The sequence below is a fragment of the Salvelinus alpinus genome, chromosome 5, assembly GCF_045679555.1.
Source record: "Salvelinus alpinus chromosome 5, SLU_Salpinus.1, whole genome shotgun sequence".
Taxonomy (NCBI): Eukaryota; Metazoa; Chordata; class Actinopteri; order Salmoniformes; family Salmonidae; genus Salvelinus; species Salvelinus alpinus.
In genome coordinates this window covers 57847467-57863210 of record NC_092090.1, presented here as the reverse complement: position 1 = coordinate 57863210, position 15744 = coordinate 57847467, and the positions used below count along the sequence as shown (strand labels likewise).

Below are 15744 nucleotides of genomic sequence, written 5' to 3'. Positions count from 1 at the left end.
GCAATCGCCATCACACTGCACACTGCCCTAACCCATCTGGACAAGAGGAATACCTATGTAAGAATGCTGTTCATCGATTACAGCTCAGCATTTAACACCATTGTACCCTCCAAACTCGTCATTAAACTCGAGAACCTGTGTCTCGACCCCGCCCTGTGCAACTGGGTCCTGGACTTCCTGACGGGCCGCCCCCAGGTGGTGAGGGTAGGTAACAACATCTCCACCCCGCTGATCCTCAACACTGGCTCCCCACAAGGGTGCGTTCTCAGCCCTCTCCTGTACTCCCTGTTCACCCACGACTGCGTGGCCATGCACGCCTCCAACTCCAACTCAATCAAGTTTGCAGACGACACTACAGTGGTAGGCTTGATTACCAACAACGACGAGACGGCCTACAGGGAGGAGGTGAGGGCCCTAGGAGTGTGGTGTCAGGAAAATAACCTCACACTCAATGTCAACAAAACAAAGGAGATGATCGTGGACTTCAGGAAACAGCAGAGGGAGCTTTTGGCCAAGTGAGACAGTAGCGTCCCGCCTAAACTCAGATTTTTCTATATAAATATGAACTTTACCGAACAAAACATACATGTATTGTGTAACATGAAGTCCTATGAGTGTCATCTGATGAAGATCATCAAAGGGTAGTGATTAATTTTATCTATATTTCTGCTTTTTGTGACTCCTCTCTTTGGCTGGAAAAATGGCTGTGTTTTTCTGTGAATAGGCACTCACCTAACATAATCGTTTGTTTTGCTTTCGTTGTAAAGCCTATTTGAAATCGGACACTGTGGCTGGATTTACAACAAGTGTATCTTTAAAATGGTGTAAAATACAGGTATGTTTGAGGAATTTTAATTATGGGATTTCTGTTGTTTTGAATTTGCCGCCCTGCAGTTTCACTGGCTGTTGACGAGGTGAGACGCTACCGTCCCACATACCCTAGAGAGGTTAAGTTCCTCGGCGTACACATCACGGACAAACTGAAATGGTCCACCCACACAGACAGCGTGGTGAAGAAGGCACAGCAGCGCCTCTTCAACCTCAGGAGGCTGAAGAAATTCGGCTTGTCACCAAAAACACTCACAAACTTTTACAGATGCACAATCGAGAGCATCCTGTCGGGCTGTATCACCGCCTGGTATGGCAGCTGCTCCGCCCATAACCGTAAGGCTCTCCAGAGGGTAGTGAGGTCTGCACAACGCATCACCGGGTGCAAACTACCTGCCGTCCAGGACACCTACACCACCCGATGTCACAGGAAGGCCAAAAAGATCATCAAGGACAACAACCACCCGAGCCACTGCCTGTTCACCCCGCTATCATCCAGAAGGCGAGGTAAGTACAGGTGCATCAAAGCGGGGACCGAGTGACTGAAAAACAGCTTCTATCTCAAGGCCATCAGACTGTTAAACAGCCATCACTAACATTGAGTGGCTGCTGCCAACATACTGACTAAACTCTAGCCACTTTAATAATGGAAAAATTGATGTAATCAATTTATCACTAGCCACTTTATATAATGCTTACATACCCTACATTGCTCATCTCATATGTATACACTGTACGCTATACCATCTACTGCATCTTGCCATCTTGATGTAATTAAATGTATCACTAGCCACTTTAAACAATGCCACTTTATATAATGTTTTCATACCCTACATTACTCATCTCATATGTATATAATGTACTCTATACCATCTACTGCATCTTGCCTATGCCGTTCAGGAATCACTCATTCATATATTTTTATGTACATATTCATATTCATTCCTTTACACTTGTGTGTATAAGGTAGTTGTTGTGAAATTGTTAGGTTATATTACTTGTTAGATATTACTGCATGGTCGGAACTAGAAGCACAAGCATTTCGCTACACTTGCATTAACATCTGCTAAACATGTGTATGTGACGAATACATTTGATTTGATTTGATTTGAAGTTTCACCTTCCAAAAGGACAACGACCCTAAGCACACAGCCAAGACAACACAGAAGTGGCTTCGGGACAAGTTCCTGAATGTCCTTGAGTGGCCAAGCCAGAAAGACCTGAAAATAGCTGTGCAGCAACGCAGCTGGGAGAATGGGAGAAACTCCCCAAATAAAGGTGTGCCAAGCTTGTAGCGTCATACCCAAGAAGACTCGATACTGTATTCACTGCCAAAGCTACTTCAACAAAGTACTGAGTAAATGGTCTGAATACTTATGTAAATGTGATTTTTCAGTTTTTTTATTTTTATAAACTAGCAAACATTTCTAATAACCTGTTTTTGCTTTGCCATTATGAGCTATTGTGTGCAGATTGATGAGGGAATAAAAAACAATATATTTTATAATAAGGCTGTAACATAACAAAATGTGGAAAAAGTAAAGGGGTCTGAATACTTTCCGAAGGCACTGTATATATTGTTGATTAGATGAGTTTATTAGTCACAAGCACAGGGTCGCAGATGTGATTGCAGGGTACAGTGAAATGCTTAAGCTCCAAGCTCCAACATTGCAGGTCAAAAAGAGGAGTGAATGGGATAGAGTTTTGGCCTGCATGGTGACATCACCAGGTGGTAAATTAGTTCCTAGACCAATAAAAAATAGAGTTCTAAATCTCTCTGCCAATAACAGCTAGTTTTCTGTTTTCCCCTCCCCGCTCAGACCACTCCCTAGCTAAATTCTTGCTTTAGAAATTGCTCTTCGCTAAGAAGCTATTTTTGTTTCTTTTTTACCATTTTAATTGAAGGTACTTTTACCCAGAAATTATTTGATATTGAGATAAAAACTGATGCATTATGACCTTAAATTAATTTTGAGATGTTTTTATATTTCTTTTTCACAAATGTGGTGTAGATTGTGTAGATGTGTAGGAAAAAAATCCCATTTAATATCTTTTTAGATTTTTAATGTAGCAAAATGTGAAGACTGTGCAAGGGGTGTGTAGACTTTCATTAGGCATTGTAAGTATACAAGAGAGGGCTCTTCTGTGGAAGGACAGAATGAGAACATTGTAGCTAAGTAAGTAAGCCTTGTCTGAGCCAGAACGGCCCATAGGGCCCATAGGGTCTCCCTTTTCTGTAGCATGAGGCAGCTTGATGTAGAAGTATACACCCTGGACAGAACGCTAGTCTGAGAACATTTTGCACAGAGCTAAACCAAAGTTAAACCGGCACAGGCACTGGTGCATCTCATTAATATACAGGGTAACACAAATACTGAGCTATATTGTATGCTCCAAAAAATATAGATATAGTATTTTATATGAATACAATTGCTCAGAGAAATATATTTTAACAAGTAACATTATTATTATATATATTTTTTTAGATCTATCAAAATAATTGGCACCCCGTTTTCAATACTTTGTGCACCCTCCCCTTGTGAGGATAACGGCCCTTAGCCTTTTTCTATAATGTTTTATGAGATTGAAGAACACAATGCCGTTTAGCAAACTCCAGGCATTAACATTTGTTGGTTGCTCTCAATAAAGGCATTTTCATCGCAACACTTCCAAATAGCCTATTGGCATGGAGGTGGCGTCTAATTATACATTTGCAACTTGGTGACCGCAGGATGCGACCAAGTTCTGTAATTCTCCAACTGTAGCCCTTGATCTTTTCTTTGCCTCCTGAACCATCTTCCTCACTGTGTGTGGGGACAAGATACACTTGGGTCCTCTTCCAGGAAAGTTTAACACTGTTCCAGGGATTTTAAACTTCTTAATTGTTGCCCTAATAGTGGTAAGCAGTATGTTTGGTTTTTCCGGGTTTTTGTTAAACAAATTAACTAATTTATGAAAGTCAGTCAGCAACCATTTGTCTCTTTTCATTTGTGAGTCCTTTGCATTTCCCCATGGTGATAGATGACAAATGGATTTTTACATGAGTGTTACCTCATTTTTATACCCCAGGAAAACAGGAAGTCATGAAAGGCCACAATACAGTTCTTTAAAATGAGATTCATTTTAAAAAGTAGAACATCGATGCAGATTCAATTTTGTTTGATTTTATTTCTAAGAATCATTAGGGGTGGCGGTAATTTTGACACCCATCTTTTTGTGAAAAAAAGTGTTACTTGTTAAACAAAATATTTTTCTCTGAACAACTTTCTAATTTGGCAAAGGTGCCAATAATTTACACAGTCTTTTTTTTTTCAAGGGTGCCAATCATTTTGGTTGTGACTGTACATCCTGTATAGGTGGGTATCTACCAGGCCCATCTTTCTAACGGTTTTGTAAAGTCAATAAAGATTAAGCAAATGTCCGGGTGAGGCAAAACATAAGGGTGAAGCGTTCCAGGGAAGAGCATGTGATATACAGATATTTAGTATGATATATTTTTTAATTACTCATTGCTTTACAGTTAGGGACCAAACTTGATATGCGTGTGTTTTATTAACTTTGACAGCCCTAGTTTTAACTCATATTTTCATGTGAAAAATGCATTGGTATTCATGAGAGATTGTAATAATTGCAGTCAAGTTAGGATTCAGAGCATGCTGATCATGGTGTGGTCAGGAGATTTACAGAGTTTACAGAAGTTAGCACATTAAGCCACTGTTTTGTGTGAAGGGATACAGTACTATGTATGTAGCTAAAGGAGCTATTAAAAGAGCACTGTCTTACACAGAAGGCATTGAATGTGTTTAGCCTAAAGATCCAGGGCTAGGTTAATCTCCCATAGAGAGAGAGGCACTGAGAAGTACTGTGTCAACAGTAAACCTAGTGACCCGCCCTATAGCACCCAGACCAGACCAGACCCAGCCTATAATCACTACGTACAAGCACCAGGAGGGAGGGAGGGAGAGACCCCAAACCTCCCCAGGCCGGAACACACCAGAGGCAAACTCTATGATTAGGGGATTAGGGGGTCTGAATTACAGACCACTATTCATATAGGCTTAGTTATCCCCCATAATAACCCTCACAGAGAGAGAGAGTGTGCACAAGGCATTTATGTTCATTTATAACCCAGAGAGAGCACAAGCCATACATCATTATTGTTCTGTTCCATTCCAGAACACTTATGGGTTCCAGATGTCCTTATTTTCCAGGAGAGCAGCCTAATGTTTGAGTTAAATGACATGGTAAAAATCAACAAGGTTATGTGTGTTAAAGTTTTTTTTAAATAACCATTAAAATGGCTAGATAAAATCAGACCACAACAATCAATCAAATTAATTTATAAAGCCTTTTTTACAGAAAGATCACCATTCCTTTCTAGATTTGTTGTAGCCTATATTTTTGCTTTGTCTGAACTAGATTTATATGTTTTGTGTTTTTTGTGGATCCAGAAAGTAAAGCTGCTTCTTCTGCAAAAGCTAATGGAAATCTGAATAAACCAATGCCCAATGATCCACCAATGTACTGTATTCCAGTTCACCCTGGTTACTACAGTATAGGCATTGGATGCAGGATCTCTAGTTTGGCTGGTAAACATTGGGTGTTGGTGGGTGTTGACGCCCATGTGTGCCTAGCAGGGCGGGTTCTGTCCTGGCCCTCCCCAGCACCACTGATAATGGTGTGGATAGACAATAGGGGGTGATCAGGGTCACACCCTGGACTAACCCTGGGATAGTGGCCAGCTGTGATGGGGCCATGATGTTTACCCACCTCCTGATCCCACTCTGCACTACAGCACACACCCTACTAGGGTGTTGTCACTGGCTCTAGCCTTCCCAGCCACCCCGATCTCTCTGAATCTCGCTTTCTTCTGTTTACGTCTTCATCTCTTTTGTCCTCTCCATCTTTCTCTTTGTATTTCTGACTGTTTCTCTGTCTTTCTCCCTCCCTGTCTTTGTCTCTATTTTTATTTCTCTTGGCCGTTGGCTGTCTTTTTCTCTGTCTCTCTCTCCCTGTCCCTGTCTCTGTATTCCTCAACATTTCTCTGTATTTCTCTTGCAACACTTGCTGTGTTGTGAAATTCACCAACTGACACACCCGCTGACGCATTGTGGCTTATAATTTCAAGTGAATGCTTAGTATGGGTGTGTGCATAACCTAATATGCATGTGCACATACTGGTATAACCTGGTTTCTGATAAAAACCTCCCCTGTAAATACCTGGTGTCAATCAAACAGCTTTTTAGTTTTATGATAAATTAAGTCTAGAGGATCCATGGCTGAACATTACCGTAAGTTGCCCTTATACCCATGTAGCTACAAAGCAATAGCTGTGGAAACAATCTTGCAGTTACATAGGACATATACCCCTGAACTCTATTACCATGTCATTACATCGCAGTTCCTATGGAAGTACACTGTTGTTGCTAAAATTATTACTGTTTAGTTACCTATCCATGTTACAAGTATAATAAGCGTTGTGCCGTGTGTGTTATGCTTTTCTTCTCCTTACACCTTCTGATAAGATATCCCCATTTTGCATGTGGATCCCCAGTAGAAAGAAGTTAGTGAACCAAGAGACTCAGTAGCTCGGCATAGTGCTTATAACCACTTACTGCAAGTTTATGAGCACTCAAGTGCTTATTAAGGGTCTTTCCAGACTTGAAAATTATGATATAGGGCTAGTTTGCATCATCCACACTTGTCATTTCTGGACCAGGCCATATTTGTGTATGTCAACCTAATTAAATAACCAACAAAGCCCTTTGCGTTCATCTGTCAAATAGTTTCAGGTCAAAGATGACATTTCTTGCAGTTAATTGAGCATCGATTGCTGGGAAAAGGTGACGCTTTTGATCGAAGACAATTTGCTGTATAAATGTATCTAAATCCACTAGTGGAATAGTGTTCATTGTCAATCCCCCATAACTGCCAGGGCTTTCTTAGCCTGATAAGCTGTGCTTTGTTCGCCGCAGAGTTGACGTAGTGCTCTTTTTGTTGCTGTGGGTCATCACATTTTACCCTGCTCTCTGTAGCTGTATACAGTCTGACTCAAAGACAACAACCCTGACAACACCAAATGATTAGACACTGTAGGGTGAGACCCTGAAGTCACTTAGTCTCCATGACATGGTCATTTATGTTAAGATCGAGGGTCACTAGGCCATATACAGCAACGGGAGACTTTATATAATGGAATTACTGTACACAGTATGTGTTTGTACATGGGGCACCAGGTGTTGAGGATCTGCCACTGAAAACCTATAGGAGGAAACGGTAAACCAACATGGAAAACTGTGGGGTTTCACATGTGCACTCATACAATATCTGCAGGATGTATTGGAGTATATTTGCGTAGATAGAGCATATTACTCAAAGCAAGGTTGGTAATAGCCTACTGCATATCATGCTACACCATATGCTAGTGATAATGTGGTATCTGTGTGAAGTATGGCACAACGCATGGCATTTTGGTTTAGCCCCAGAAACACAAAAAGACTGCATTGAAGAATGTCTTTGGAAGGAATAGTCCATCTGATCAGATATTGATGCTGTACTAAACCATTCTAATGCAAAATCATTGTCTGATGCAACACCGTGGCAAAAAAAAGGAGGAAATTCAGCTTTCTGACTTACTTATGTACCAATAATTGTTAATAGAATCTTATGTCATAAGTTTCAAATCCAGTTCCTCAAATTACTATCAGGCAAAATAAAAAGCGGTCAAGAGAGGCTAGTTTTAAGTTGACACTGGGCCCTGGTCAAAAGTAGTACACTATATAGGGAATAGGGTGCCATTTGGGGCAAATTCAGTGTGGATTCATCTCCTGCTGCTTGCCACCCAGTTGGAATGTCCCTTTGAAATTTGTGGCTTACAATACAGAATGCTTCGAGTGACCCCTGGTGGTGCTAACAGTGAGATTGGGGTGAATCTCAATTGTATTTCCTTCATTACTGCACCCTCTCTCTTCACGCCTGTCTCAAAAATAATGTTTTCCTCCAATGCGTTTAGAGAAGAAGAATCAAGGAAAAACAATCGTAATACACCGTGACTACTTTATGACTACTTTAATACTATATTTTTATTGAATACTTTTTTTTTGTATAGATGTTGCGCTTTTGAGAGGAGAGCTTGCGAGAAAGCATTTAATTGTGCTGTGTGGTAGACTATGCTGTATTCTGTGCATATGAATAAACTTGATTGATTGATCTCTTTGGGATGCTGATCCCCTCCGACTAGATGGAGCAGAAGCAGTCTCATTTTCCAAAATGTGTTCCATGCCAACAGCAACACTGTCGGAGTGTTCTCACATCCAAAACACAAGTCATATCCTGTCTCTCTCATTTTGTCACACCCTGATCTGTTTCATCTGTCCTTGTGATTGTCTCCACCCCCCTCCAGGTGCCGCCCGTCTTCCTCATTATCCCCTGTTTATTTATACCTGTGTTCTCTGTTTGTCCGTTGCCAGTTTGTCTTGTTTGTCAAGTCAACCAGCGTTTTTCTCAGCTGCTGCTTTTCCCCACTCTCTTTTTCCTCACCCTCCTGAATTGACCCTTGCCTGTCCTGTCTCTGAGCCTGCCTGCCTGACCACTCTGCCTTCCCCTGACCCTGCCTGCCGTCCTCTACCTTTGCCCCACCTCTGGATTACCGACCTCTGCCTGACCTGACCCTGAGCCTGCCTGCCGTCCTGAGCCTGCCTGCTGTTGGCTGAACGCCATGACCGGGCGTTGGACAGTTTACTGGAGCAATTCCACAGGTTGTCTGGGAGGCCGCCTACCACGGTGGTAACCCCACAGCCCCTCAGTGACTCGGCTGCTAGCAGCGCCGTCTCATCGGTCACTCCACCTTCTCGGGAGCCCCGCTTACCTCCCCAGGAATGCTTCAATGGAGAGCCGAGCACCTGTCGGGCGTTCCTAGCTCAGTGTGCCCTCGTATTCGAGCTTCAGCTCTCCTCCTTCCACTCGGATCGCTCCAAGATAGCCTGCCTCATCACGATGATGTCCGGGAGGGCTCTCACCTGGGCTACTGCCATGTGGGAACAACAGCCAGCCATATGCACTAGTCTGGAGGGGTTCGTGGGAGAGGTGAGGAAGGTTTTTGATGCCCCGTTCTCCGGGAGAGAGGCCGCCCGGAAGCTAATCCAGCTTCGGCAGGACTCCCGCAGTGTAGCAGATTATGCGGTGGATTTCCGCACGTTGGCAGCAGAGTACTTGGAACCAGGAGGCACTGTTTGATATGTTCCTGCACAGCGCCTCGGGGGAGGTCAAGGACGAGCTTGCAGCCCGGGAGTTACCTACGGATCTCGAGTCCCTCATCGCTTTGACCATCTGTATCGATGGGTGATTACGGGAACGACGGAGGGAGAGGAAATTGGATTTTGCTCGCACACCCAGGGATCCCACCTTGCCTCCGAGTCATTCCGGAAGCTCCCAATGGTCTCGTTGCCGAGAGAACCCGAGGCTTCCCGACCTGCCCCGAGGGTTGCCGAAGATGGCCGAGTCACTGCTTCCTGAGCCTATGCAACTAGGCAGAGCTGGGCTGCTGCCAGCGGAACAGCAATACAGGATTGACACGAAAAGCTGTCTGTATTGCGGGACTCTTGGTCAATTCGTGTCCTCTTGTCCTTTAAAAGATCAGGCTCACCGGTAGGAGCGAGTACTCTGGTGGGCCATATGGAGAACGTTCCTGCTTCCCCTGCTCGCACCCTTTTTCATGCCATTCTGCTGTGGGGAGACCAGTCCTAATCTCTCCGGGTTCTCATTGACTCTGGGGCCGACGAGAGCTTTTTAGACGCTACCCTGACGTCCGAGCTGAACATCCCCACTCAGCCCCTCTCCATTTCCATGGACATTAGCGTGCTGGACGGGCGCTCTATAGGCTGAGTCTCCCACAATACCACTCCCATCAACCTACGTGTGTCAGGGAACCACAGCGAGGCTATCCAGTTCCTGCTCACCAAGTCCCCTCAGATTACCGTGGTATTGGGATTCTCCTGGCTCCTGCGACACAATCCCCTCATTAACTGGTCTACTGGTGCCATCATGGGCTGGAGCCCGTTCTGCCACGCCCATTGCCTGAAGTCAGTACAACCTGCCCCGAGACGTCTTCCCGGGGGCTCAGAAGGTGCCCCGGACCTCTCCGCCATTGCCGCGGAGTACCAGGACCTCCGGAATGTGTTCAGCATGGCCTGGGCCACTGCACCGACCTTATGACTGAGGGATTGACCTTCTCCCTAGCATGACTCCTCCCATGGGGATGACTTTACTCTCTGTTGGGACCAGAGACAAAGGCGATGGAGACCTACATCGGGGACTCCCTTGCTGCAGGATTCATCCGTCCTTCTTCTTCTCCCGCCGGGCGCAGGGTTCGTGCATCGACTACCGGGGTCGACTACCGGGATCTCAACACTACCCGCTACCACTCATCTCCTCGGCCTTTGAACCGCTCCAGGGGGCCACCGTGTTTTCCAAGCTGGATCTACGGAACGCCTACCACCTGGTGCAGATACGGGAAGGGGACGAGTCGAAAACCGCCTTCAACACGGCCAGCGGTCTCTACGAGAATCTGGGAATGCTATTTGGCCTATCTGGGAATGCTATTTCGTCTCGTTTGTCAAGTCAACCAGCATTTTTCTCAGCTCCTGCTTTTCTCCAGGCAGACAGAGAGGTGGAGTCTGTCTGCCCCTGCCTGCAGCCCTTTTACCTTTGCCCTTTTACTCTGGATTGTCGACCCATGCCTGCCTTGACCTGTGTTTGCCTGCCCCTGTTGCTATAATAAACAGTGTTACTTCGACAGTCTACCAGGTTCTAACCTTTATTCCTGATACACACATATTAGAGTTAAATGCATGTCAGACCTGGGTTCAAATACTATTTGTATTTAGGGTATTCCAATTACTTAAAGACATTTGGAAGTAAGAATTTAGATATGTTTTATTTAAAAAGTAGTTGAATATTGGAATGTATTAGAAAATACTCAAATACACTGACTCAAATACATTCCCATGTATTTGAAATAAGCATTTGAAAATAATTTAAAATACTTCCAAAAGAAGTAGTTGATTCAGGCCACATTATTTAAAAAAATACTCATACACAGACAGTAAGTATTTAAATAACAAATACACATGTATTTGAACCTAGGTGTATGTACAGGCACAGAACAGCCAAAGTTCTAACTTTGGCTGCCAAGCCCAAAAACTGCAGTGTGTACTCAGTTAACTCCAGGCCAGACAAAGACTACGATTAAGTTGCATGGTTTGAAATATTCCACAGATGCTTTCCTCCAAAAATGGTCTTCCCAAAAGAGATGTATCCCAGACTTAAGACATCACTTCTAATTGAACTGTTGTGAATTAAGATGACAAGGTTAGGAAGAAAGATGCCACAACATGATTTACTTGAATAAAACTGTATATTTTACAGATCTTTGTACACTTTAATTACAAAACTGTATGATACTACATTTTTTAAATCAGTTTTTGGTCAGAGAATATTTAAAATCGTCTTATGTGCAATTACCATGTATTTACAAAGTCTCATGTTAGTGATTTATCAAAGAAAGCAACCAAATAACAACTCCAAAATGTTCATACACTCAACATAAGACATGGCTTAAAGATAAATATATTAGTAAATAAATATTCAGAGAACATATTTCCATTTATGAAATGTGCTGCTATACAGATACAGAAATATACAGATTGATTTCTAACCTTTTTAAACATCTGTAAAATGGTAATGATGGAGAAAATAATTATATTCTTAAATTGTTTTTTAAAAAGCATTTTTTTTGTACACATTTTCTTTTTATATAATCTTAAGTGCTACAAACAATTAAAACAAATTAAATAGTGACTTGCGTACCCCCACATTTTCATTTGCAGTACATCTCTATGCAAAGGCAAGATTAGATTCTCAATATCTTTAATTTATTAGGGCTCTGGGTTAACATATAAATATTGTTATTTCAAAACGAATGCCTCTGTGAAGAGAATGGGTACATTTCATAGAAACAGTAGAATACAGTCTGTAAAACAAACAGAAGAAGGTATGAATGAATGAACAAACAATGTTGATATTGTTTGTGAGCATGATGTGTATTGTGTGATTTAATCTTTTTTTTTTATCAGGTGTGCTGCTTTTTTTGTAACTGCGTTGTAAAAAATACATCAACAAAAACACACAGCCACAGTATAAAAGAGATCCCTTGTGAATGATACTTTTTTCCTTTGGCCTATTTTTTTTAAGCAACACAAGAGCCTCATACGACCATCTACATTAGAGCTTAAGTGTTGAGGAGGCTAGATGAGTAACTGCCAAAAAAAAACATGAGCTTCTAAACTAGAAATAGTAACTAAAACGGATATGAAACTAATCCTTTGAAGATTTCCAAATCTCTTTCGAGGAACTCAGAGAAACCTTGTCACTATGTGGACCTCTATTCAACCAAAAAGTGACACAGTCCCGCCCCAGATAATAAGTATGGCTCGCTGGCCTAAGGCTTGGTGTTGGTCTGAGTATACCACCAACAGACAGAACTGTAGAGTAGTTTGTATAGCTTAGCTTCATCTTCTCAATGAGAGAAGTGGGTGACTGACTGACACTGGCTGTCCTCCAACTACCAAAGATCCCAATCCCAATCCCCACCCAACCCCCTAAAAAAGAAAAAGGAAATGTTTTGGTATTCTTCCATAACCTTTCATCTGAGTTGGTGGTTTGTTGAAGCTTGTTATCCAAGCTGTATAGGTAACTGTATGTCATAAAAGCAGTACAGTACACACATAGTCAGGTCTAAAGGTGAGCAAAAAAGACTTATTTTATGCTAATACAATTGCTCAGAGGAAGATACTTTATTTAACAAGTAATACAAAAAAATCTAAAAAAAGATAGGGGTCAGAAATATTGCCACCCCTCTTTTCAATACTCAAGCACCCTCCCCTTGTGAGGATAACAACACTGTCTTTTCTAAAATGTTTTATGAGATTGGAGAACACATTGGGAGGGCTCTTAGACCATTCCACCATACAGAATCTTTCCAGATCCTTGATATCCTTCGTCAGCGCTTATGAACTGCCCTCTTCAAATCAAAACACAGGTTTTCAATCGGGTTCAAGTCCCGAAAATATAATACAGCTCAGTATTTGTATTATTTATTGTATACAGTCTTTTTTGCTCATCTTTAACAAGGGTGCCAATCATTTTTGACCTGACTGTACATATAGTGCATACATACTGTATGTACATCCAGGCATTTGTGTAATAAGAATTAAGAAGGGGAAAAAAGGAAAGAAATCCTCAAAAGTTTTGCACAAAATGGAGTTTCGATATCATGTGAAGAAAAACAACTCACCAAATCAGAAAATACAATCTCACAAACTGGGCCCAGCTAACACAATTAGTTTATCTTCTAATGGGTCTCATGACTGACACTGGCTGGCACTGATGGTATGTGGTAGTAGCCTACATGTCGTGTTGTGCCCCTGCCAAGCCAACCACTGAACTTCCACCCATATGTTGTAGCCTGATTCTCTATCGCAGCCTGTAGAAGCTGCTGGTGGGGCCACGAGGTGGGCTGAGCCACAGGAATGAACTGGATAGGCCTGGTTACACCAGGCAGGCCATCATATAATTTTCAGTAGAAATCCACACCATCACCATATAGGATTATAACATTCAGAGCTCAGCGAGCGAGCAAGGCTTAGAACAAGGCAACTGAGGGTTTGTTGATCGACTAACTGAACGACTGACTGGTTCGGTACCAAAGAGGCTGTTTCTGGGCTCCACCCCCCCTCATATACCCCCAAGCCCCTCATCTGTAGCTTTACTGTTTCCTGACGCATCGTGGTTAGTGGCGTTCCGGGGATGGAACAGGGCCCTGGTCTCTTCCTCCTGGGTGGGGTACGTTTGACCTCTGAACGGTCCTGAAGTGAAGTACCCCCCTTCACCTGGCTCCACCCGCCAACGAGTCCCAGTCCGCCCCTCGCCCCCTTGCCCCTCCCCCGTAATGATGCTGCCTAGCAGTAGGCTGCTCTGGGTCTCCGCCCCCAAGCCCGGCTCACAGTCTGTGTCCTCATGGATTATGGGTATTCTCTGGCTGAGCTCGCCACAGCAGCCCTGTCCAGAGCAGGCGTCTGAGTCTGCAGCGTGGTGTGCGTACTGCACGTTCACGGCATAATCCTCGTTGTAGCGCCCCCCTGTGGCCCGGTGGACCTTCATCTCCTTGTAGAAGAAGCAGGGCAGGCCCTCATAACTCACCTGCTCCGACGGAGCCAACAGGTGCTCCCCCTGGCCGTAAAAGTTCTGCTGATGCTGAGAGGCGGAGCTCTGCTGATGGAACTCTGTGACCCTGTGACAGCCACGCCCCGAGGAGGCCAGAGACCCAGCCGTGTCCGAGTCCTGCCCCTGCTGACCTATGCACTCCATGTTGGATGGGAGTACCTCGAAACAGCAGCTACACGCCCCTGCTCCTACTCCCCCCAGGCCATGATTCCCCCCTATCTCCTCCCCTGTCTGCCCCCCCTTCCCCCTGTCAGCGGCTCCCTCTAGAGGGCCGGCTGAGGTAGTGCTAGTGGTGCTGGTGTCCCTGGCTTGCTCCAGTGACGAGCGGCTGCTGTAGTTGGGCTCCAGACTGCAGCTGGAGAGCTGGTCCCCCGAGCCGAACCCACAGGCTCCTGGAGGAGGCTGTGGCTGCAGGTTGCAGCCATCTTGTCCCCCCGAGGGAGCTGGGGTTAGGGAGTCCTCGGCTGTGGAGGGACAGGCGGTGGAGGCCCCTGCGGCTGTGGCCCCTGGCTCCCCTTGCGAACCCCTGCAGGGGCTCTTACTGCGGTAGACGTAGGGGTCGTAGTCAGAGCTCAGGGAGCTGCGGAAGGTAGAACAGGAGCCGTACACCCCCTGGTTGCTAACCTCGGTGCAGTCCAGCATAGAATCACTGGATGAACAGTGGCACTGGCCTGAACTGCTGCTGCTGCTGTCGCTGCCCGGACAGTCGGCCAGGTAACCGCTGCACACAGAGTGGTGGCCATGGTAACAGCCCAGGCCTGAGGCACCACTCCCTGCCTCCCCTATCCTGGAGCTGGTAGCGGGGGCCATGTGGACCACCGTGGGGTAGAGCAGACCCCCCTGGAAGGCCCTGCTGTGGTGGCCCTTGTGGGGCCCGGCGCCCCCAGCCACCCCCACTACGCCTGCAGCCCCCTCACCCTGCTGGGGGAAGGTCAGGCCCTGGAAGTAGTAGTGTTGGTACATGGTCTCATACTGCGAGTAGCAGGCAGCACGCGAGAAGCTGCGCCCATGGAATTTGGGCCTCTTGAAGGCTCCATGGTGGGGCCCGGACTGCTGGTGCTGGGGGTAGGTGGGGGGGTTGAGGCCCAGGCCGCGGTGTTGGTGCTCCAGGCCACAGTGGTGGGGGTTGAGGGAGTGGTCCAGGTGCACGGTAGTGTGGGGGTGGTAGCCCCGGAGGAAGGCCCCGGCGTGGGCAGACTGGGGAGGGTACAGGCCCTGGGGGTCTGGGTGGTGGTCCACAGTGAGCATTGTGATGGGGTTACCATGGGGGTCCATGGAGGTGCGGGTGGGGTAGGTAGTCACCTGCCCAGCACGGTGCACCCTGCCTGGGTAGTGGACGGGCAGGACTACCCTCTGCTGCCGGCTGTGGACGGGATTGCCATCCATGCAGACAGGGCCGGGGTTCCCCTTCTTTTGCTCTGAGAAGAGGGGTGTGAAAGAGGGAGAGTGTTTGATTAAGGTTAACCTAGAGAGTCAAAGAAGAGTCTTTCAAAGGTTAGCTTTGTTACAGTTACAGTTTCATGTGTTGTAATATTTACTTTATTTCATGAAAAGGGTATTTCACATCAACTGCATTTTGCTTTTACTGTTTTAGTGGGTTGTGTAGTCGAACAAAAGCGCTGACTGGAAACTCTT

At 45.2% G+C, this 15744-nt stretch overlaps 1 protein-coding gene across 2 annotated transcripts in view; it reads right to left on the bottom strand.

Annotated features, from left to right (window-relative positions):
- Positions 1-11219: 11219 nt before the first annotated feature.
- The window catches only part of znrf3 (zinc and ring finger 3), a 110653-nt gene continuing 106128 nt past the window's right edge, over positions 11220-15744 (bottom strand). For both annotated transcript variants that reach the window (XM_071402462.1, XM_071402461.1), the window contains exon 8: positions 11220-15527. In XM_071402462.1, the coding sequence (XP_071258563.1) occupies positions 13621-15527 (1907 nt within the window). In that variant the 3' untranslated portion in view covers positions 11220-13620. The remainder of the gene's footprint in view (positions 15528-15744) is intronic.